Source organism: Saccopteryx leptura, chromosome 3, assembly GCF_036850995.1.
Source record: "Saccopteryx leptura isolate mSacLep1 chromosome 3, mSacLep1_pri_phased_curated, whole genome shotgun sequence".
Lineage (NCBI taxonomy): Eukaryota > Metazoa > Chordata > Mammalia > Chiroptera > Emballonuridae > Saccopteryx > Saccopteryx leptura.
This window is the reverse complement of record NC_089505.1, coordinates 53,266,527-53,291,140: the sequence shown is the minus strand read 5'-3', so window position 1 is coordinate 53,291,140 and position 24,614 is coordinate 53,266,527. Positions and strand designations below refer to the sequence as shown.

Genomic DNA, 24,614 nt, shown 5'->3' with positions numbered 1-24,614 from the left:
CCAAATAAACCTACTGTTCACATCACATTGTTAAACCACTTACCACTTTTAAGTCTATTTAAAAACTGAGCTTTGGGTTCTCATTCCTGTTGTACCACTGTCAAGCTGGGCGGCTTCCCAACACCCATGGTTACCTCTCGGGGTCTATTTTCTCCTTTAAGACAAGAAGGAATTGGGATCAACCATCCCTAAAAGCCCTCCCAGCACTAACTTTCCATAGTTGCACAAATATCACAATGAGAACTATGGTGTCTGGATCTCACACATTAACCATTTTGTTCTGGGAAAACAAATATGAAAATGTACATGTGCGGAGTATATTTCTGGGGTAGCTGCAATTAAATAATAATGTTAGGCGCCCAGGGCCTCGCTTTAGAAGCTCGACACGGACCGCCCACGGCTGGCGCCACACCGCGCTCTGCGCAGAGGGGCGAGTGGACGAGTCCCTGAGCCCCAGGGGCCGTCGAGCTGGGAGCGGGGCACAGGACAGGCTCCCACCTCCGGGCCCTAGCCCCTCGGGCCAGACCGGGGAGGGGACGTCTCGGGCCGGACCGGGGAGGGGACGTCTGAGGAGGGGTCGTCAGGGCCCCGGGTCCCACCCCCACGGAGAATAGGTCTGGGATGAACTTACCTCTCCGGGCGCCCGGCGACGCGTGGATCGCGGCTAGCCCACCGGCGGCCTGGCGGGCGCACCGGCACCGGACCTGCCGCTGAGGCGCCTGCGCCGCCCGCCGGAGCTTCTGTTCCTGAGCGTTCACCACCGTGATGCCGCCAACCCGGAAGCACCGGCGCCGGAGCGGACAGCGGGCGGACGCCGGACCACGTGGCCCGCGGAGCCGCCCCCCGCGGGCTTGGCGGGCGGGTTGGGGCGGGGCCTGTGGTCCCCGGAGGTGCCGCAGGGACAGGCGGGGAGCGTAGGGGGTGGGTCTAGTGTTTGCAGTGAATTGGGAGGGAGGGATGGGAGTGCTGTTGTCGCACTGCAACTGTGGGAGTTTTATATCATACTAGAGCTCCTTACCCAAGACGCTGAAGCTCACTTTCAGGTCTCCAATGTGTGACGAATGAATGAAATCTCTTTAATATCTTCCTCCTCCTTCCCCTTTTCTCTTTCCCCCTCCCCTCCTCCGTTATTGTTATTTGCCTTCTCAATGTTTTTCACATCTGCCTTCTGATTCCCACTTGCTTCCAATGCCTTATTCCAGTGGTTCTCAAAGTGTGCGCCCTAGAAGATTTCCAGGTGCACTCTATGGTATTCCAGAGAAATATGTGCCTGTTGGAGATGAAATAACCAACAGGGTTTTTAGAGTTTAGATTTTTGGGGGACAGAGGTGTGGGGAATTGGTTGTAAGCTGACAGTCTGCTGAACCCCCTACCTCATTTGCCTGATTAGGTTGCAAAAGGCTGTTATGTTGTGGTGCTGGATTGTTTACACTACCCCCCATGCTTCCCCGAAAAACTAGAGGCAAGTTTCTTCTATCCATTGTTTGGTGTAAAGTTAAGATGATATGTATGGTGGGAGTTTTCTGCACTCAACACAATGAAAAGTAAAAAGAGAGGAATTCTTCAATGTATTGACAAGAAAATGAGAGTTTGCCTTTCAAATATATGCCCAAACAAGGACATATCAGGCTCATGTTTCTCATAAACACAAGAATGAAAAAACTTAACACATTTGCAACGGGACCTGCCGAATTTACTAAATCTTACTAAGAATGTATCTATATATATATATAAAGATAACTTTTTTGTCGTTTATTTAACCCTCTTTTTTATGAATTCTAAAAAGCATAACAAAAAAAGTAACATAAAAATGTTTTTTAATGTCAGAATAAATTTAATTTTGTTGTATTTATTTTGTTTAATTACCATAAAAGCACGCTTGGACTTTATATTTTTTCTTTAATATTTTACTTAATTATTATAACATATTTCTAAAAAATTTGTATATAGTGAGCATACAATTATTTGTAGGATTTTAAATGCTCCCCAACTTCAAAAAGTTTGAGAACCACTGCCTTATTTTGAGAGAGTGAATGAAGAGAGTGCCCTCCTCAGACTGATCTGGGTACTGGGTGATCTTGGGCAAGTTACTTATCCTCTCAAATGTTTTTTACCTTACCTATAAGGGATAAACAAGATTGAGTACATAATGAATTTAGTAAGTCTGGCTTAATTCTTGTCTATTATGATGTAAATTATCATTATTATTCCTCAGACTTTCATATTCTTTCTTCAGTAGACTATAAGGATTTCTAACTAGTCTTAGTTGCAGTTCCCTCCAGTACACAGGACTAGAGGAGATCTCTCCAAGCACAAATCACATCCAGAGACTGAAGTCACTCCCTTGCTTAGCATCCATTGTGGCTCCTCTGTACCCCCTGATAAAAGACCAAGTTTCTTGATATGGTCTACAAGCCCCATCCAAGCCCAGTCTCCTCCTATTTCTCTCACCAACTATTTTAGTATTTCCTCTCTCATTTATGCTTCACCAACACCTAATTGCCTATATTTTATTCATCCCCAGCAGATGTTTCTAGATCCACACCATGTCATCTACCACCTCCAAGATTTTCAAACTGGAGGTATAATTACCAGCCTGGTTCTTTTAAAATTTTACTAATTTTTTAATTCAAATTATCCCCTTCTCTGAGATTTCCCCTTTGTCTTGAATAGCCTCTAAATACCTGGATTTGTGAGGGGTCCAAGTCAGAATGATGGGGGGAGGCTCTGCTTGGCTTCTGCACACCAGCAGCAAGAGAAGTCAGTCCGGTGGGTTGACTGCCCCATTGTGTTTCACCATTGTGCCACAAGAATTGCAATAAAAACTCTGGTCCTCCACAGAGCCTCGGTCCAACAGCTCAAGATGACTCACTGTGGAGTTAAGCCAGGTATTCTTACTTCCTCACTCGGTCACTAGAACACAAGTTCTGCAAGGAGATACTGGGTCTGGAGGATCTTCCAACATCAGCCACTCACAGTAGAAGCTAGCCCTTTCTTCAAAGCAATTTTGCATAAAATCCATGTTGACTTTTCTTGAGATGTTTGTTGCTGTTGCTTTTGGTTAAGGCTAGCTGGTCTACCTTCAACAGGTCTTCATAACTTTAAATCTTGCAGAGAATGGTTTGGGTTGCCAGTCATTCATCCAACAAATAATTATTCAGTGCCAACTAAGTGCCAGGCACTGTATCAGGTGCTAGGATGTAGCAACAAACAAGCTTACATTCTCTTATGGAGAGAAAGGGAAAAGTACAAGTACACAAATAAATAATAAAATTTCAGAAAGTATTAAGTTTTATAAGTACTGTAGTGATAATGGCGACTGATAGTAAATGAAATCAAAGTAGGGTTACATTTGAGCTGAGATCTAAATAAGATAAAGCCAGCTGGGTGAAGATCTAGAATAAGAATGTTCCTGGCACCTGACTAGGCAGTGGCGCAGTGGATAGAGAGTCGGTCTGGGATGTGGAGGACCCAGGTTTGAGACTCCGAGGTCGCCAGCTTGAGCGCGGGCTCATCTGGTTTGAGCAAAGCTCACCAGCCTGGACCCAAAGTCACTGGCTTGAGCAATGGGTTACTTGGTCTGCTGAAGGCCCATGGCCAAGGCACATATGAGAAAGCAATCAATGAACAACTAAGGTGTCATAACGAAAAACTGATGATTGATGTTTCTCATCTCTCTCCATTCCTGTCTGTCTATCCCTATCTATCCCTCTCTCTGTAAAAAAAAAAAAAAAAAAAAAAGAGTGTTTCTGGCAAGGGAAAAGCAGGCATAAAGGCTCTGAAACTGGAAATTAGCTTGGTACCTTTGAGGGACAGAGAGGCTTGTGTGGCTGAAGCACAATGGATGAAGGGGAGAATGGCAGGAGATAGAGTGGAAGTAAGGTGGCCAGATCTTGCAAATAAAAACAGGACATCCAGGAAAGTCTGAATTTCAGATAAACAATGAATATTATATCATGGAATATTTTTATACTAAAAAAACCCCATGTGATTATCAGAAATTCAGATTCAACTGAAAATACTGTAGTTTATTGGGCAACCCTCATTGGAAAGGACGGCTGATTCTGACAACATGGGAAGTTAATATACTGCTCCCAAAAATTAGGGGATATTTCAAAATGAATATGAAGTAAAAAATATTCCCTAATTTTTGTGAGCAGTATATTATGAAAAGCTTTTCCACAACAAGATAGCTAGGAGTGACAACAGAAAATGTATAACTGAGCTTAAAGTAAAGAAAATCCCAGGTGCCAAAAAATAGAAACAATTAAAATTAGGGTAGTAAGCTAATCTTGGAGCCATGGAAATCCTAGGGACATTTTATTAAACCAGTACCTAGAGACTTAGATTTTATTTTTTTTTATTTCTTTTTCTTCTTCTTTTTTTTTTTTTTTTTTTTTTTTAGAGACAGAGAGAGAGTCAGAGAGAGGGATAGATAGGGACAGACAGACAGGAATGGAGAGAGATGAGAAACATCAATCATCAGTTTTTCGTTGTGACATCTTAGTTGTTCATTGATTGCTTTCTCATATGTGCCTTGACCGCGGGCCTTCAGCAGACCGAGTAACCCATTGCTGAAGCCAGCGACCTTGGGTCTAAGCTGGTGAGCTTTGCTCAAACCAGATGAGCCCGCGCTCAAGCTGGCGACCTTGGGGTCTCAAACCTGGGTCCTCCACATCCTAGTCCGATGTTCTATTCACTACTCCACCTCCTGGTCATGCTAGAGGCTTAGATTTTAATGAGTAACTTGGGACCGAGAGACTAATTCTTTGATGAGTCTGAAGTAGGGTATTGAAACAGAGAACCTCCCACAGAAGTCAGTTTCTGTAGAAGGGCTACAATCTTTCTGAAAGGGTAGACTAGAGAAACAAACACAAAAAACGCTTCCTGCTGTCAAGAGGAGATAGCAAGAAATCATGTCTTTCCTGGAATTGGCTCCAGGTGAGGGGGGGGGGGAAATCTCTAAAAATGTGTGACCTGTCATAATTTTAAAGAGAACCAGACCCCTCCCCCCAAATCTTCCTAGAAATTAAAATCTGATTAAGGAAATTTTAAAACCAATGGATAAGATTTCAAAATAAATTCTACACACAACCATACAGAAAAATTCACATATAGTTAAAACAGTTGAAGAGAGAACTTGTGATTTAGAAGATAGATCTGAAGAAATTGCCTAGAAAACTAGTTTGGAATAAAGAGATGGAAAGTATGGAAGGAATGGTGAGAGACATGAAGAACAATGAGAATGATTTATCATATAACCTAAATGGAATTCTAGATGCAGAGACTAATGAAAATGGGAAAGAAACAATATTTAAAGATAATGATGGGAATGTTCCAGAACTGGCACAAAACTACAGATTTGGGAAGCATAACAAATTCCAAGAAGCCTAAACAAAAAAGAAATTCACAGCTACATATATTGTAGTCAAACAGTGCAGAAAATCAAAGATGAAAAGAACTTAAAAGAATGTAGAAAGAAAATATTAATTACTTCTACAGGAAACCTAGTTGCACTTACAGATAACTTCTTAACAGCAGCCGTGGAAGTCAGAGTCTTTCCTGGAATGGTATTTTCAGAGTTCACCTATTTATTTCCATTTAAAATATTGTGGTCACAGCAAAATTGAGCAGAAGTACAGAGAGTTCCTGTGTACCTCCTGTTCCACACATGACAAGCCTCCTCTTCTATCAACCTTCAGCATCAGAGAGGTATATTTACTGCAACTGATGAACCTATATTGATACATCATCTCCCAAAGTCCATAGTTTACATTAGGGTTCACTGTCAGTGCTGTACATTTTATGGATTTAGACAAATGTGCAATGACATGTATCCACCTTTATAGTATCACACAGATTCATTTCACTGCCCTAAAAATCCTTTGAATTCTATGTATTCATCCCTCTTTCCCTGCTAACCCTGGAAACCATTGATCTTTTTATTGTCTCCATAGTTTTTATCTTTCCCAGAATGTCGTATAGTTGGAATCATACAGTATGTGTAGTCTTTTCAGATTGGCTTCTTTTACTTAGTAATACGCACTTAAGGTTCCTTCAGATAATTCCTTCGTGGCTTGATAGTTTATTTCTTTGTAGTGGTAAAAATATTGCATTGTCTGGATATATGACAATTTATCCATTCAATTAATGAAAGACATCTTGGTTGCTTCCAAGTTTTGGAAATTATGACTAGTATTTCTATAAGCATCTTTGTGCGGGTTTTTATGTGGACATAAGTTTTCAACTCATTAGGTAAATACCAAGGAATGTTATTGATGAATCATATCGTAAAAATATGCTTAGTTTTGTAAGAAACTGTCAGAATGTCTTTCAAATTGTACCATTTTGCATTTCCGCCAGCAATAAGTCAGAGTTCTTGTTCTACGTTCTTGCCAGTGTTTAGTGTTGTTGGTGTTCTGGATTTTGGCAATTCTAATAGGTGTGTAGTGGTATCTCATTGTTTAAATTTACATTTCCCTAATGATATGTTATGTGGAGGACCTTTTCATATGCTTATTTTCCATCTGCATGTCTTCTTTAGTGAAGTGTCTGATCTAGTCTTTTGCTCATTTTTGATTGGGTTATTTGCCTGAGTTTTAAGAGTTCTTAGTATTTTTTTTTCCTTTTTCTGAAGCTGGAAACGGGGAGAGACAGACAGACTCCCACATGCACCCGACCGGGATCCACCCAGCACGCCCACCAGGGGGTGACACTCTGCCCACCAGGGGGCGATGCTCTGCCCCTCCGGGGCATCGCTCTGTTGCGACCAGAGCCACTCTAGCGCCTGGGGCAGAGGCCAAGGAGCCATCCCCAGCGCCCGGGCCATCTTTGCTCCAATGGAGCCTTGGCTGCGGGAGGGGAAGAGAGAGACAGAGAGGAAGGAGAGGGGGAGGGGTGGAGAAGCAAATGGGCACTTCTCCTGTGTGCCCTGGCTGGGAATCGAACCCGGGACTTCTGCACGCCAGGCCGACGCTCTACCACTGAGCCAACCGGCCAGGGCCAAGTTCTTAGTATTTTTTGAATAACAGTCCTTTATCAGATATGTCTTTTCCAAATATACTATTTTCTCCCAGTCTGTGGTTTGTCTCCTCGTCCTTTTGACAGTGTCTTTTTTTGTTTTTCCTTTCCCCCCCTCTTTTTCTAAGTGAGAGGAGGGAAGATAGAGAGACAGACTCCTACATGTACCCCAACCGGAATCCACCCAGCAACCCTCGACTGAGGCCATGCTCACAACGGAGCTATTTTTAGCACCTGCAGCCAAGGCTCCATGAAGACATCCTCAGCGCCCAGGCCAATGCACTGGAACCATTTGAGCCATGGCTGTGGGAGAGGAAGAGAGAAAAAAGAAGGGGAAGGGGAAGGTGTGGAGAAGCAGGTGGTTGCTTCTCCTGTGTGCCCTGAGAGGAAATTGAACCCAGGACATCCACATGCTGGGCCAATGCTCTAGCACTGAGCCAACCAGCCAGGGCTCTTGACAGTGTCTTTTGCAGAGCAGAAGTGTTTCATTTAAATAAAATCTAGCTTATCAATCATTTCTTTCATTATGCCTGTGATGTGATATCTAAAAAGTCTTGCTACATTTAAAGTCATCTAGGTTTACTCCTATACTATCTTCCAGGAGTTTTATAGTTTTGCATTTTATATTTTGATCTGTGATTCCTTTTTTTTTTTTTTTTTTTTTTTTTTTAGTTAGGTGAGAGGAGGGGAGATAGTGAGGCTGCCTCTCACATGCAACCAGGATCCACCTGGCAACCCCATCTGGGGCTGATGCTTGAGTACTGAGCTATCTTTAGCACCTGAAGCTGTTGTTGTGCTCCAATAGAGCTATCCTCAGCACCTGGGGCCATGCTTGAATCAATTGAACCACTGGATGTGAGAGAAGGAGAGAGAAAGGGGAGAGGGGTGAGGGAGAAGCAGATGGTCACTTCTCCTGTATGCCCTTACTGGGAATTGAACCCAGGACATCCATATACTGGGCCAGTGCTCTATCCACTGAGCCAATGACCAGGGCCTGTAATTAATTTTAAATTAATTTTTATGAAAGGTAAAACGTCTGTGTCTAGTTTCATTACTTTCCATGTGGATGTCCAGTTGTTCCAGCAGCATTTGTTGAAAAGACTGTCTTTGCTTCATTGTATTGTATTTGCTCCTTTATTAAAGATCAGTTGACTATATTTATGTGGGTATATATCTGGGGTGGCTTCTATTCTACTGATCTATTTGTCTGTTCTTTTTACCAATACTACACTGATTCAGTTACAGTGACTTTAGAGTAGGTCTTGAAGTTGAGTAGTGTCAGTTTTCTGACTCAATTCTTCTCCGTCAATATTATGTTGATTATTCAAGGTCTTTTGCCTCTCTAAGTAAGCTTTAGAATTAGTTTGTCAATATCCACAAAGTAGCTCATGGATATTGATTGAGATTGCATTGAATATATAGATCAAGTTGGGAAGAACTGACATCTTGACAATATTGAGTCTTCCTATTTATGAACATAGACTATCTCTCTATTTATTTAGTTCTTTAATTCATCAGAGTTTTGTAGTTTTCCTTACATAGATATTGTATATATTTTGTTAGACTTATACTTAAGCATTTATTTTATTTTGGTACTAATATAACTGGATTGTGTTTTTAATTTCAAGTTCCACTTGTTCATTGCTGTTATATATGAAAGCAATTGACTGGCATATATTAACCTTGTATCCTGCAACCTCTGCTATGATCACTTATTAATTGCAGAAGGTTTTGTTGATTCTTTTGGATTTTCTACATAGACAACCATGTTATCTGTGAAGAAAGAGAGTTTTATTCTTCTTTCCCAATCAATATACCTTTTATTTCCTTTTCTTACCTTATTGCATTAGCTAGGACTGCCAGTATGATGTTGAAAAAGAGTAGTGAGAGGAGACATCCTTGCCTTATTTATGGCCTTAGTGGAATATTTTCTAGTTTCTCACCATTAGATATGATGTAAACTGTAAGTTTTTGTAAATGTTCTTTATCAACTTGAAGCATTTCTCCTCTACTTCTAGTTCACTGAGAGTTTTTTTTTTTTATCATAAATAGGTGTTGGATTTTTTTTCCATTTAAATATATTTTATTTAGAAAATTGAATTTAATGGGGTGACACTGATCAATAAGAATACATAGGTTTCAAGTAAACATTTCTATAGCATTTTAACTGTTGATTGTGTTGTGTGCTCATCACTCAAAGTCAAATAATTTTCCATCACTGTATATTTGTTCCTCTTTACCCCCATCCCCTTGGCAACCACTTCACTTTTATCTATGTCCATGAGTCTCATTTTTATATCCCACCTATGTGTGAAATCATATAGTTCTTAGCTTTTTCTGATTTACTTACTTCACTTAGTATAATGTTCTTAAGGTCCATCCATGTTGTCATAAATGACATATGTCATCATTTCTTATGGCTGAGTATTATTTCATTGTATATATGTATCATATCTTCTTTATCCAATCCTCTATTGAGGGATACTTTGTTTGCTTCCATGTCTTGGCCACTATGAATAATGCTGTGGAACATGGGAGTACATGTGTCTTTGCATACCAGTGTTTTTGAGTTTTTTGGGTAGATACCCAGTAGAGGCATTGCTGGGCCATATGGTAGTTCTATTAATTTTTTGAAGAACCACCACACTTTTTGCCATACCAGTTTACATTCCCACCAACAGTGTATGAGAGTTCCTTTTTCTCCACAGCCTCTCCAACACTTGTTATTACCTGTCTTGTTGATAACAGCCAATCTAACAGGTATGAAGTGGTACTTCATTGTTGTTTTGATTTACATTTCTCTAATAGCTAGTGAAGGTGAGCATCTTTTCATGTATCTGTTGGCCATTTGTATATCTTCTTGGGAGAAGTGTCTGTTCAGGTCCTCTCCCCATTTTTTAATTGGATTGTTTCCTTGTTTGTTGCTGAGCTTTGTGAGTGGGTGTTGGATTTTGTTGATGTTTTTCTGCATCTATTGATAGGACTACATAGATTTTCTTCTTTAACTTGCTGATGTGATGGATTCATTGATATTTGAATGTTGAATCAGCTTTGTATACCTGGGATAAATTCTACTTGGTTGTGGTGTATAATTCTTTTTATGTTTGTTTGATTCTATTTGCTAATATTTTTGTTGAGGATTTAAGGGTCTGTGTTTATGAGAAATACTGGTCTGTAGTTTCTTATAATGCCTTTGTCTGGTTTTGGTATTAGGGTAATGCTGGGTTATAGAATGAATTAGAAGTATCCCCTCAGTATTTATCTTCTGAAAGAGATTGTAGAGACCTTGTATAATTTTGTCCTTAAATGTTTGGTAGATTGCCTTTGTGAACCTCTCTGGGCTCAGTGCTTTCTATTTTGGTAGGTTAGTATTTATTGATTCAATTTCTCTCTTTTTTATTTTTACGTTTTCAAATGATAAGAGAAAGTTTATTTAGAAAGTTACAGAGGTAGCAAAACTGAGCCATAGAAGAAATGGGCTAAGGGAACAAGTTACAGAGGCAAAAGGACCCTTGGAGCTTAGGAAAGTACACTGGAAAAGATTGTAGCAGGTGTACTTTGGGGAGGAGGAGGAAGAGGGAGGGAGAGAGAGAGAGAGAACTATAATTAATTTTCAAGACATGGTGTTTACATGTGGAGGGGAGAGATAGGCAAGTCTGAAATCCATACAGCAGACCTTCAGAAGAGCAGGCTGAAAGCTCTCAGGCAGGAACTGCCATTGACAGTCCACAGGCAGAGTTTTGTTCTGATTCAATTTCTTTATAGATCCAGGCCTATTCATACTGTCTATTTCTATTTTTCACACCATAAAATTATCATAAGGAAAAAGAAGAAAATAAAAACGAAACAATTTGGACAAATAGAAATTCAAAATATTAACCACCAACAAACCCCTCTTATAGGAAGGAAAATAACCCTAGGAGGAAAGTCTGAGATGTAAGGTATGGTGAGAGAACAAAATAAACAAACACACAACACATGAGGAAAAGCTAAACCAATGCTAATTATGAAAAGATGGCCAGCCCTGACCAGATGGCTGGATAAAACCTCAACCTGGCACACCAGAGGTCATTGGTTCCATCGGGATCAATGAATACACAACTAAACGGAACAAACAACTAAGCGAAACAAGTTGATGCTTGTCTCTCCCTCTCCATCTCCCCACCACCTTCTCTCTCCCTTCCTCTCTCTCTCAAATCAATGGGAAACATTTTTTTAAATGTCTAATTTGGATAGTAAACAAGTAGACCAGATTTAAAATATTAAAGAAAAATAACATGTAAGATGGGAAGCTGGTGATTGGTATTGGTATTAAGTGTTTAAAGAATAGAAATATTGATTTCCTTCAGACTAAGTAGCGGGTTAAGAGTATAGTGACAGCGCCTCAGTGGATATAAAATAAAATGCATAACTTCAAAAACTTTAGAGGAGAAAGTGGAATTAAAAAGTTCTTAGTCAATGTAAAAGAAGGAACGAATAAAAAGGAATTGGAGATGTTGACAAGTTAGGCAGGACTGGAGCATGTACAGTCTTTTTTGCTTTATTAGAGGTTTCCAGAAGAAAAGGATCAGTAGGAGATATAAATTTAAATTTACACCAAAACGTAGCAACAGTGTAGGAAGGCAAGAGAGATGCAGTGCCTCCCCTCCTGCTTCTAGGTCCCTGACTTCACAAGCCCCCAATTCCTACCTGCTAGCTCTCCCCAGGAGGGCCCGGCACCAGCACCGAAGCTGGGCGGGGACGAGATTCCAGCATGCCCGGAAAGGCCTGTTTTCTTAAGCCTTATATTCCTATGTCGCCTACCTCTACAAGTCTTCTGTTTTGTGCAAATGATGTTCCTGCCACCTCTGCTGGATAATGGCAGCTACAGCATACTGCTCTTCCCATGGAGAGCCGCAGCTGCCCCTTTCAGAAAAAAAGCATCCTTCTGGATTTTATATGCTTATCTCAGGCCTGAGTTTTTCACTTGGAAATTTTAGGAGTGCATAACTGAAATTTCCTGTCTCACTCCATCTCAAGTCAATGATTTGAATCATAATTTTCAAACTTAAAATATAATTATACATCAGAATTAGTAGCATGAAAGATCAAGTGGAGGAATTTTTTTTTTTAATTTATGTATATATTTAAAGATTACTCCAGGTACTAGGTGAAGTGTAGGTCTTAGAGGGATATGAGTAGAGGCATAGAGACTAGGTGAAAGCAGTATAAAACATGAGAAGAGTCCAGACTTATGGTTTTTTATTTTATTTTATTTTTTGTATTTTTCTGAAGTGAGAAGGGGGGAAGCAGAGAGACAGACTCCTGCATGTGCCCAACCAGGATCCACCCAGTATGCCTACCAGGGGGTGATGCTCTGCCCATCTGGGCACTTGCTCTGTTGCAACAGGAGCCATTCCAGTGCCTGAGGCAGAGGCCATGGAGCGATCCTCAGCGCCCGGGCCAACTTTGCTCCAGTGGAACCTTGGCTATGGAAGGGGAAGAGAGAGATAGAAAGAAAGGAGAGGAGGAAGGGTGGAGAAGCATATGGGCGTGTCTCCTGTGTGCCCTGGCCAAGAATCGAATCTGGGACTTCCACACACCGAGCAGATGCTCTACTACTGAGCCAGCCAGCCAGGGCCAGATTTATGGTTTATTTTTGAAATAATTCTCTTTGACAAGACTTGCTGAGAGAGTGGATGTGGGGAGTGAGGGAAAAAATTCAAAGCGGATTTCTAAGTTGGGGCCAAATCAACTGAATGTATGATATTAACCTTTAACTGATCTGGAGGAAAACTGGGAGAAGAGAATTTGGGTGGATAACAAGTAGGGGGTGGACATATTAAATTTGAGATGTCAACGAATACCAAGTAAATATACACAGTAGGCCATAATAGGTAAGAGTCTGGAATTCAGAGGTGAAAACAGAATTTGAGATATTAATATTGGATTTATCAGAGTATAGATGAAAAATTATAAGGTCATTTACAGGGTGCATATTGATAGATAAGAGGGCTATCCAGACTTTTTCTATTCTCCCTCCAAATCCAATGTCTACACTTCTCATTTTTGGCCCTGAGAGGCTGCAAGGACTTCATCAAAGCCCAGTACCTACTGGCTTCTGGATGGTTTGGGTCAATGGATAATGTGGCAGGAGTTTGAAGGAAGGAAAGCAGAAGTTCTTAGAGGACATTTGTCATTATGAAGGGCATCAAAGACCTCCTTGCAAGCTGTGATGGTTAACTGATAACTGTAGCTGGAAGAAACTATAATCCAAAGCTCATTATGACTTAAAGGGATTTAAGGGGAACAGAAGGGTAACTGACAATGTTCAATGCCAATAGGGCATTTTTATAGGGATCATAAAGTACTTTATAGGGATGTTTTTATTTTTATTTTTATTTTTTTTTACAGAGACATGAGAGAGTCAGAGAGAGGGATAGATAGGGACAGACAGTCAGGAACGGAGAGAGATGAGAAGCATCAATCATCAGTTTTTTGTTGCGACACCTTAGTTGATCATTGATTGCTTTCTCATATGTGCCTTGGCCGTGGGCCTTCAGCAGACCGAGTAACCCCTTGCTTGAGCCAGCGACCTTGGGTCCAAGCTGGTGAGCTTTGCTCAAACCTGATGAGCCCGCACTCAAGCTGGCGACCTCGGGGTCTCGAACCTGGGTCCTCTGCATCCCAGTCCAACACTTTACCCACTGTGCCACTGCCTGGTCAGGCTTTATAGGGATTTTATAGCACTAATTCAGTAATGCTTCAGTTTCTAGGTCCATATCTATTGATTTTATCATGAAATATATTACACAAAATATATTGAAAACAGGCTTCTAGTTTTTAATTAACATTGTTGAAATTATAAGGATCAAAGATAACATGGAATAACCTGAAAGACATATGTTAAGTGAAATAAGCCAGATAGAGAAAGACAAAACTATATGGTATTACTCTGTAGTAGTTCAGAATGAGTCAGCTCAAGATGTGCCTCTGTGGTTTGTGTATTATTTTGAGCTAAAGAAACCCAAGACCCTGCAGGTTCAAGAGAAACATCTGCTACCCCTCCCATGAACGACTACCTAGAAGAATTTAAATTAAGGGTCTTGTTTATAATGAGTTATCAGAAATATTATATATTTTTATGACCTCTATATAGGGCAGGGAAAACTTCTAATTATTGCATATCTGCTTTTCTTTTTGTCTGGTGAATGGTCTCCCTCCCCTCTGAAACTCCAAGGTGTCTTACCTCATCCTTAGCTCAAAATACCATTTACACCTCGTTTTAGCTTGCTGTTCTTGAATCTCTCAAGTATGTGGAGTTTCTGACTCTCTCATGTATATGGGGTACCCGTGTGTACATATGGAATTAAATTTGATTATTTTTGCTTGTTAACTTGTCTCAAGTAGATTCAACTATTAGACTAGCCAAAAAGAAACTTGAGGGTAGAGGAAAGTTCTTTCTTCCTCCCAAACTTAGATGTGGAATCTAATTTTTTAAAAATTCAAATTCATAGATGCAGAGAGTAATATGGTAGTTGCTAGGGGCTGGGGAGTGAGAGAAAAATGGGAAGATATAGGTAAAATGGTACATACTTTCCATTATAATATGAATAAATGTACACCATGGTGACATAGTTAATAATACTGTACTGTATACTTGAAATTTGGTTCTGAAGTATTCTTACTAAATACACACAGAGTAGCTATGTGAGGTGATGGATGTGTTAATTACCTTGATTGTGGCAAATATTTCACAGTGTATACTTACATCAAAATCACCATGTTGTATACTTTAAGTATATATAATATTATTTGTCAATTATACCTCAATAAAGCTGAAAAGAGCTAATTCACTAATTTTAGAGATTAAGAAACAAAGGCTCAGAGAAATTGAGATTCATCTAAGAATATACAGGTTGCATTTTTTATTTTTTAAAGAACCAATCTCGCTACTTCATGTTCTAGATTTCTTATGCTGCTGCTGAAAATTGATAATCTTATTTTTTAAATCTCTTGCAAATTCAGTAAGTTTTCCACTTTCGTATACTTCTTGATAATGTCACGTAAGACTCTAAACTTTCATCCTTCTCAAAACTCCAGGTGATTTCTAATTACAAATAATATATAAAGCATATGTCCTTGAGTACTTAAGAAAAAGAAACGGGGCAGCCAATTAGTTATCTCAAAATCCATTTATTTTGTTGGGAAAATGATAAAGTAACTTATGTTTATAAAGTTTACAAATAATTCCTTATTTCAAAAATGTAACCAATATTTGTTTTATTGATATCAATGTTAATTTTATTTCTTGAAGCTTTCTAACATTTACTGAGTAATTTTCTTTAATAGAGACAGTCTTTCCTACTGAAAATGTTAAAAAGGAAAATGAACAATAGATTTACTAAGTAAAATGAATTATCTAAATATTCTAAATGGAATAACCATTTTGGTAAAGCATCACATTTAGGCAAAAAGCAAAATCTTCATATGAAAACTTATGCTTACAGAAGAGCATAAGCCCTGGATGGCAGGGCTTTGGGTCTGAGGTCTGGCACATCACTCAGCAGGTAAAAGGACATCACAGAGGGCCGATTTTCAATCTGTTTTCTTCCATGCCTTTCAGATAACTCTCAAAATTCTGGTTACAGTTGCCCAAGCAAACTATTCATTCACTGGGTCTATATTTCTAAGAGAGAGAAAGGTCTGTAATTTATGATCAAAGTCAATGGCTCTAAACTGAGGTTCCTTGTATTTTCTGGTCATCTTGGCACCCAGGTATGTAATGAGTTCACATCTCTCTATAAACTGCTCCATCTTCTTCTTAAACCTTTTCCTTGTATATTCAGAACCTTTGGGATTAAAGGCTGTAGAAAATTTTACAGATTTGTGAATGTTTTCTGTTAGGTTAGTAAATCATTAAATTACAGATAAAGAGAACTCTGGTGTGTGTGTGTGTGTGTGTGTGTGTGTGTGTGTGTGTGTGTGTGTGTGACTGATCTGAGAAAATACCCAAATCCCAAGTAAAATTTAGGGATTATTCTATTTTAGATCATAATTGCCTTTTCACCTTCCTTTATGGAATGAATTTTTGAGAGCTGACTATATTATTTAGAGTCCCTGCTTTAAGAACTAGAAATTCAGTTTTGGTATTTTTGTTAAAATACTTGCTTGCATGTATGTACACACACACACATACAGACACATACCATTCAAGATACTAACCCAGCTCAACAATCCTGTTTATCACATACACTATAGTGTTCAAATACTTTTAAGTAGTATATCATAAAAAGGCATACCTTTTAGATGAAATGCTATATAGAGTAGCGCAGATTTCTTTATACTTAAGAAGGGAAATTTGGGCTTTAAGCATCCTGCTGCAGTCATTGCTTTAATTAGAGAAGTCGCGACACCCTGTAGGTAGAGAACAGTCAAAACCATGTGTATATTTGAATTTGATTTCTTTTCTTAGTGGTAAATAGATAAAGAGTTTATTCTTTTTCTCTGATAGCCTCCTGGGGTTAGGAATGGACCTTATAAAGATGGTTAGATGACCACTTAGCCAACAGAAAGAAAGCCAAAATATGTTTGATTAGGAAAAATGAAAATTACAAATTGGGTCAGTGCCAGCCAAGTGATGGATACGTGGGCTTCATTACATAATTCTGTATTTCTACATTTTACATAGCAAAAGGTTAAAAAAGAAAAAAGGGGACACTGAGCTTTGAATGGTCTTGGCCTCTCTCTGTTTCCATTGCTCAGAACAGTCCAGACTGCCTCCCACTGTCAGGACCCCTGGCCACCTGAGAAGGGCTTTCAGAGACCACAGAGATCACTGCAGTCAAGATTCTGGAGCCCTGAGCAGGCAAAGGAGGCGTGAGACCTTCCTGCTGAAACGTGGCCTTGTTAAGAATACACTCTCTGGGTGAGCCTCATCTTGCATTTTGATATTAACCGAATTAAAGGCCAAATATCTAGGAGAGTTGGAAAAAAAAAGCGATTTAAGAACTTTTCTGAGAAAGGTATGAGATTGTACCCTGGGCATTTATTTTATAGAATTAATAATAGTGGTTAGCTACTATCAAGCTTCACTATGTTTAAAAAGTTATATTTAGGCCCTGGCCGGTTGGCTCAGTGGTAGAGCGTTGGCCTGGCTTGCAGGAGTCCTGGGTTCGATTCCTGACCAGGGCACACAGGAGAAGCGCCCATCTGCTTCTCCACCCCTCCCCCTCTCTTTCCTCTCTATCTCTCTCTTCCCCTCCCGCAGCCAAGGCTCCATTGGAGCAAAGTTGGCCCAGGTGCTGAAGATGGCTCTATGGCCTCTGCCTCAGGCACTAGAATGGCTCTGGTTGCAACAGAGCCACGCCCCAGATGGGCAGAGCATCACCCCCTGGTGGGCATGCCGGGTGGATCCCGGTGGGGCACATGCGGGAGTCTGTCTGACTGCCTCCCCGTTTCCAACTTCAGAAAAAAAAAAAAAGTTATATTTAGATCAATAAGATGTGACTACACTAGACAGCTTCAGTGACACTATAAATCAACTCTGAAGCAGGAAATAGACCTCTCAGACACTGAATCTGTATGTTTCAAAATAAGAAAGTGTTTTACAGACACTGGAATTCAAAATACGAATCAAACTGCATGTCAAATGTAAATAATTTTATGCCAATCTATCCTCTCTTCACTTTAATGCAGGTATTTGGGAACTAGCTATTTCACACATCTTATTTTCATAACCAACCATAAACAAAATAGGTTAAAAGTGGATCTGCAGCTTAAAATCAGAAAACTCTGCTTTTAATTTCATTGTTACCAAAATAAATGTTACCATTAAAAAAGAGATCGTTGTATTCTTCTAATGTGTGTTACACACACACACACACACACACACACACAATCATGCAGCTTAACCTGTTCCAGATATCCAGGCAAAGGAAGACTAGTAAGGTGTAACGGTTCCTTTAACGGGGGAAGTTTGTTTGGAAGCTTCTGATTCCAATATTTCTGTGGCAACCTAAAAACACAAAGTTCATTAGATGAATGCTCACAGATATACTCACTGTGTGTGTGTGTGTGTGTGTGTGTGTGTGTGTGTGTGTGTGTGTTTGAGACAACTGAAAGATAAAGTTCACTCCCGTTTTTCTCCACTGGAGAAAATGATACGAGAAGACTGGGGCTCCTAGAAACTCAGGACCATCATGTTTCCCTTGGTCCCTAGCCCTGCTCGCCTATTCTCAGTCTTCTTATTTTTCACAGCAACTGTATAATTTTTTCTTTTTTTTTTTTTTTTTTTTTTTTTTTTTTACAGAGACAGAGAGAGAGTCATAGAGAGGGATAGATAGGGACAGACAGAGAGGAACGAAGAGAGATGAGAAGCATCAATCACCAGTTTTTCATTGTACGTTGCGACACCGTAGTTGTTCATTGATTGCTTTTTCATATGTGCCTTAACCGTGGGCCTTCAGCAGACTGAGTAACCCCTTGCTTGAGCCAGCAACCTTGGGTCCAAGCTGGTGAGCTTTGCTCAAACCAGATGAGCCTGCACTCAAGCTGGCAACCGCGGGGTCTCGAACCTGGGTCCTCCGCATCCCAGTCCGATGGTCTATCCACGGCGCCACTGCCTGGTCAGGCTAAATTTTTCTTTATTCTCTTCAAACTTATAACTTTCCCCCAAAAAACCCTACATAGACACCATGCTATACAAAGAGATGATACCTAAAAGGGACTTCCTCAACTACTTACCATCAGCAAAGCTCCAAACAGGCTCCTCTTTCCATGGCGAAGCTTACCTCCCATCTAAATCAGTCTCCATCCACACGCTGGATCACCACCTAATCCTCTTCCCAGATATCTTACTATAGCATTTCTCTTTCCCTCTCACCTTTGGCATTTTCTTCCCATGCATTGGAAGATCCAATGCATCCATATGCATCTGCCTTTAGACATGCTCAAACCTCTCCCATTGGAAACAAACAAACAAACAAACAAAAACACCTTCAGTCCTGCAATCTCATATCTCTTTCAGCAACTGATGTCTTTCCCTTTTACAGTTAAACTTCTTCAAACAGTGTGCTCCACTAGAGATCACAGAATACTGCACACATTCCATCTGCAGATGTGATTTGATCCATACAGTATTTTTTAAAATTTGAATCAAGCAAAAACACTTAAAAATCAGAAAATAAAAGAAATTTGGTTTTCAACTTCTTGTGAATAACAGAAATGTCCGGCAGTAGATACTCATCTACCCTTTAGCTGGGGCTTGTGTGGTCCGGAGCATAGCAGCCCCCACTGCTTCCTGTTGTTTCACATCCAACCTGCTTCCCTCACTTACTTCACCTTCCTGCACTGTAGACACTTGTATTTGTAACCTCTGGACCCCAGGCAAGGTTTAATTTCATCACCTGTACCCACTCCTTGGCATTCTGTAATTGGCTTCTACTCCCCTCACTCAACTGAAACCATTCTTGCCAAGATCACTGATGACCTGTTATAACAGAAATCTGACACACTTTTCAAACCTTGTCTTGCTTTAACCCTAAGCAGCATTTACACCTGTTGGCCACACCCTCCCAGAGACTCTCTCCCCTTCACTTCCAAGCCTCCTTTCCTGGTTCCTCTTTTCATTCTCCCCGTAAGCTCTTCTTCTTCCTTTTCATTCTCCCTGTAAATTCTTCTTCTTCTGATATTGTTTGTCAGTGTTTCTCAGGGCTCCTCCTAAGTCCGCTGCTTTTCCCACATTACTCTTCATGAACGACCTCAAACATGCTCTATTATTTTGGACAGGGTTACTCCAACAGCCTCATAACTGGTCTTCCTGCCCCCAATCCATGATCAGTGTTCCAATGATGGTCTCTCTCCAAAGCATATTTGATTACAGCACTCAAAACCAGTCAAGGTATTCAAACTGCCCATTGAATCAAGTCCAGATGATTTATGGTGATTTTACTTGACCTTCCACCGTCAGGCCCAGCTCACCATCTCCAGCCTCATCACCTTTTGCTCTCTTCCCTCTCCACATCTGTCAAGCCATGCTGAATTTCTTGCATTTCTGTGATTGCCTGGGCCAGGTTTGTAGCTCCCTTTGCTTAGAACCTGTCTCTTTTCCTTTCATCTACCCAATTCCCACTCCTCATTCAGATCTTACATAAACAGACAGTCTAGTTAGAGTTTTGCGCTACACTTTCCCAGAGCTCCTGGGATTTCCCTACCCTAAATTCTCCTTTCTTATCAGAAAGTCTATTTTACCTCTGAGCCTCAGGTTTTGGTACAGCAGGAACCAGTCCTTGTTCACCATCATTATGTGTGTATATATGTATTTGTGTATATATATGTATATGTATATGTATATATGTACACACACACATTTATATCCCAGCATTGTGCCCTGAACATAGAAGATATTCAAGAAATATGTGACTTAGTGAATGATCTTACCTCAAAAATTTCTGAAGTTTTTCATTACTCTCACAAATATATATATGATCACGATATTCTAAAGCATACTGAATGTTACCGGGTACAAGAGCCTCATATCTGGAAGAGAAAAAAAATATATAGTATAATTAATATGCAGTACTGTGTAAATAAAATGTTAGAATGCTTTATTTTTCTACCAATGCAACTCAAGGAAGAAATAGATGCTCTTCCAGTTAAACAACAGTGACCTTCTGACCACGATGTTAAGATTGTTAGATGAACCACTTATCTTGAGTAAAGATATCATCTTGTACTTCCATGAGGACCTACCTTTGATTTCCATCCAGATAGGTCACTGGACAGTAGCCCTGGAGCTCAGCACACTTAGGGAACCGTTTCTTCAGCTCTGACAGCGTCAGCCTTTTGGGGATCATGTCGGCAGATGGGAGTGGATGAGGTGCTAATGGAGACACATATAATTCTGGGTTTTCCAAAAATTTCTAGAAAGGAAGGATTATAGCAATAAGATCATTTAAAACAGGAATACCGTGCCAGTCAGAAACCCACTGAGGTTCTCCTGGTATTCACCCATTGTCAGTGGCAAAGTCTGGCCCCTCAAACCATCTGAGATCTGCTTTCAGAACTGTAATAACTCCTTCCCCGCTGGAAGTTCCTTATAGTAATACTGGCAAGTGATAGCATCTAAAGTCTTTCCTAATCTACCTCACTCATCATTCACTCGCTCATCCATTCTCACAAAAATATATGTGGAACGCCTCCCACGTGCCGGGCACCTGACACGCCTGCCGACCTGTCTTCCTACTCTGCAGTATAACTAACTGGTTGTGTGACCTTTGTTAGCTTCGGTTGTCACTATAAAATGGAGAAGCAGAGCAGGTAATGATCTCCAATGTCACTTTGGTTTTTACATTCTGTGATTATCATTTTAAAAAAGCAGAAAGAAGCCCTGGCCGGTTGGCTCAGCGGTAGAGCGTCGGCCTAGCGTGCGGAGGACCCGGGTTCGATTCCCGGCCAGGGCACACAGGAGAAGCGCCCATTTGCTTCTCCACCCCTCCGCCGCGCTTTCCTCTCTGTCTCTCTCTTCCCCTCCTGCAGCCAAGGCTCCATTGGAGCAAGGATGGCCCGGGCGCTGGGGATGGCTCTGTGGCCTCTGCCTCAGGCGCTGGAGTGGCTCTGGTCGCAACATGGCGACGCCCAGGATGGGCAGAGCATCGCCCCCTGGTGGGCAGAGCGTCGCCCCTGGTGGGCGTGCCGGGTGGATCCCGGTCGGGCGCATGCGGGAGTCTGTCTGACTGTCTCTCCCCGTTTCCAGCTTCAGAAAAATGAAAAAAAAAAAGGAGAAAGAAACAAAATGGTTCCCATTTAAATAAGCAGAAAGAAGCAAATGTCTCCTCAGTTAAATAATCAAAAAACTAATTCTTCAAAGGCATCTGTTTAGTTTTCAACTACCAACCTTTTTATATCATCAGATTATAAACATTATAATATTAGGACAAATCTGTATTCCGTTCCAAACAGAAATATAAGGTGTACAGAGAATTCTAGTGATGGGGGAAAATTTAAAACACAGGAAATATTGCTTTATTTATACTGACGTTGAGTCCCCTCCTGCACCCTTGGAGCTGAATCCCCTGGAAGCCTCGCTGAAGGCTGAGCCCTGACGTTCAGCAAGCATCCCCTCCATTGCGGAGGCTCTCTGCTGGGTCTCCCCGCCTGGTAAACTGGCCCATTCTGAGAGGCCGTCACTGACTTGAGCTTCTACTTTGTGCTAGAATTTGTTTTGGGATGCAGTCTCAGGACTGGCCTCTGAGTCACCTCACTGGTCCCAGAGCCACATGTTTCAATAATGGGGCTCCTGGTTTCCAGTTCCCAGGTGTTCACAACTATGCTCACACATTCCCATTATATTTGATGAATTCTGAGACAGGAATTTTCTTTCCCTAGTAAATATTTGGAGTTAGGAATAAACTTACATTCAGTTTTTCCCGAGAACTCATTTTATAATAATGCCCTCTGAACTCTGCTGCAAATTCCAAGGAGTCGGTGTCAGAGCAATCAACTAATTCATATGATTCTGCCAGGCTGACAGGGCAGAACTGGCCAAATTCACCCAGGTGAGAAAGCACTTCTAGAGGTGTGAGGCATAACTTGTCAATGCAGGCAGCTTTCCCTATTATTAACAGATTAACTATTATTATATGCACATTTTTTCATAGAAAACAATGATTTTTTAAAATTAAAATAACTTCAGTTACACAGCATTATACAAATGCACACACACTGTAAATTTCCAAACAGGTAAAAAGTAAAAGTTTCTCTTCACACGTCTGTCCTCACAGTACCGCCAGGAGGTACTCAGGGTTGTCTGCATCCTTTTCAGACTTTTTTCTATACAGTTGCATGTACATATATGTATTTTTTTGCATATAATATGTATGCTTATGTCACTGTTCTGCAAACCTTATTCTGCACCTTGCTTTTATTAGTTAGTTGTGGTCTTTGACATTTTTCCATATCAGGTTATATGATTTACCTAATTTTTTAAATTAATGAATAATATTCTATTGCATAAATATACATATATTTTACTTAACCAATTATCTGTTGATGGATGTTTTGGTTATTTTTAATCCTTAGCTATTATAAATCATGTTATTAACAATAGATACACATATATATGTACATATACATACCCACTTACACATGTACATATGCTACATATTTTTAATTTTCCTGTGGATAGATTTTAGGAAGTGCAAATAGTTGTTGACATGATGTTACTGATACAACTTTCCCTCTGTACCTATATACCACTCAAGAGAAGTGAAGAAACATTTACCCCAAAGTGACGAGTTTATCCTAAGGAGTCTATTTTAAAAAGAGAGAGCCCAAGTTCCTTCAAATGACAAGTTTAAGAGTTTTCTCCCCAATACTTCACAGGAATGGGGACTCAAAAAGCAATATGAGATATTATAGAAAATAAAGTTACTTTTTTATACATCTTAGTTATATAACAAGTAAATTTTGACCCCAATATATTTTGTTAATGGTAACTTTTACTAGTAAAAGGTTTTAATTTTTTTTTATTATGCCTGAGAAGAATTTACTTCTTTTTTTTTAAATAATTTTTTTAAAGACTTTATTTATTCCATTTTTTTTTTCAGAGAAGAGAGAGAGAGAGAAGGGGAGGAGCAGGAAGCATCAACTCCCATATGTGCCTTGACCAAGCAAGCCCAGGGTTTCAAACCGGCGACCTCCATGTTCCAGGTCGATGCTTTATCCCACTGCACCACCTCAGGTCAGGCATGCCTGCAAAGACTTTAACTATGAAATTATGAAGCAGTTTTGTGATAGCATAAACACATAAAATTTGTCCTCAGGACCAGAGTGATGTTCTACAAACCAAGGAATGCGGAGGATTCCTGGCAACACTAGAAACTGAAAGGCATGGAACAGATAGATTTTCTCCTGGAGCCTTCAGAGATTTTGGTCCTGTCAGCGCTTTGATTTTGAGCTTCTAGCCTTTAGAACTGTGAGAGAATCAATTTATGTTGTTTAAGCCTCCCAGCTTGTAGTACTTCATTACAGCAGCCTTAGGAAAATAAAACAGTTACAAAACACTGTGATGTCTTTTTCTTTGGCATTCTTTCTTGCCTTCTCAGCTGTTCACTTGATAAAGCAAGCTGCCATGTTGGAAAGGTCCATATGGCAAGAAAGTGAAGGTGGCCTCTGGCTAAGAGCCAGCAAGGAACTGAGGCCCGCAGCCCAACAATCCTCAAGGAACAAAATCTTGGCAACAACACAGAGTAAGGCTCTCAGTTGAGTCTTCAGATAAGACTGTAATCCTGGCAAACACCTTGATTGTAGCCTTGTGAGAGACCCTGAAGTTGAGGACCCAGTTAAGTTGTGCCTGGATTCCTGACCCACAGAAATTCTGTGTGTTGTTTTAAGCTGCTAAGTTTTGGAATAATTTGTTACACAGCAATAGACAAATTAATACACTATTCCATCTGTTTAAGCACAGAGATAAAAAGGCTAAGAAGCTCCAATACCCTTTTCCTACAAAGAATATTATAGTAATACTATAATGGTGTAATATTATTCTGAAGTATTATAATGTATGGTATTGATATATTATGTGGTATTATTGAAGTATATATTATTATGTAGTG

The 24,614-nt window shown here is 40.3% G+C and overlaps 2 protein-coding genes and 1 long non-coding RNA gene across 6 annotated transcripts in view; 1 reads left to right on the top strand and 2 right to left on the bottom strand.

Annotated features, from left to right (window-relative positions):
* Positions 1–780, bottom strand: part of ZBTB24 (zinc finger and BTB domain containing 24) — a 33,151-nt gene extending 32,371 nt beyond the window's left edge. For all 4 annotated transcript variants that reach the window (XR_010750062.1, XM_066373488.1, XM_066373489.1 and 1 more), the window contains exon 1: positions 632–780. The gene's annotated coding sequence lies outside the window, so the exon portion shown is untranslated. The remainder of the gene's footprint in view (positions 1–631) is intronic.
* Positions 781–907: 127 nt separating this feature from the next.
* LOC136398893 (uncharacterized) lies at positions 908–24,044 on the top strand. The gene is made up of 3 exons (XR_010750061.1): positions 908–1,043; positions 23,607–23,740; positions 23,823–24,044. It is a non-coding gene; the product is annotated as an uncharacterized lncRNA (long non-coding RNA).
* The window catches only part of AK9 (adenylate kinase 9), a 176,700-nt gene continuing 167,351 nt past the window's right edge, over positions 15,266–24,614 (bottom strand). The window contains exons 35-40 of the mRNA XM_066373487.1: positions 22,416–22,612; positions 20,752–20,921; positions 20,440–20,538; positions 17,914–18,016; positions 16,302–16,416; positions 15,266–15,866 (exon numbers count right to left, since the gene is read on the bottom strand). Of these exons, the coding sequence (XP_066229584.1) occupies positions 15,664–15,866; positions 16,302–16,416; positions 17,914–18,016; positions 20,440–20,538; positions 20,752–20,921; positions 22,416–22,612 (887 nt within the window). The 3' untranslated portion in view covers positions 15,266–15,663. The remainder of the gene's footprint in view (positions 15,867–16,301; positions 16,417–17,913; positions 18,017–20,439; positions 20,539–20,751; positions 20,922–22,415; positions 22,613–24,614) is intronic.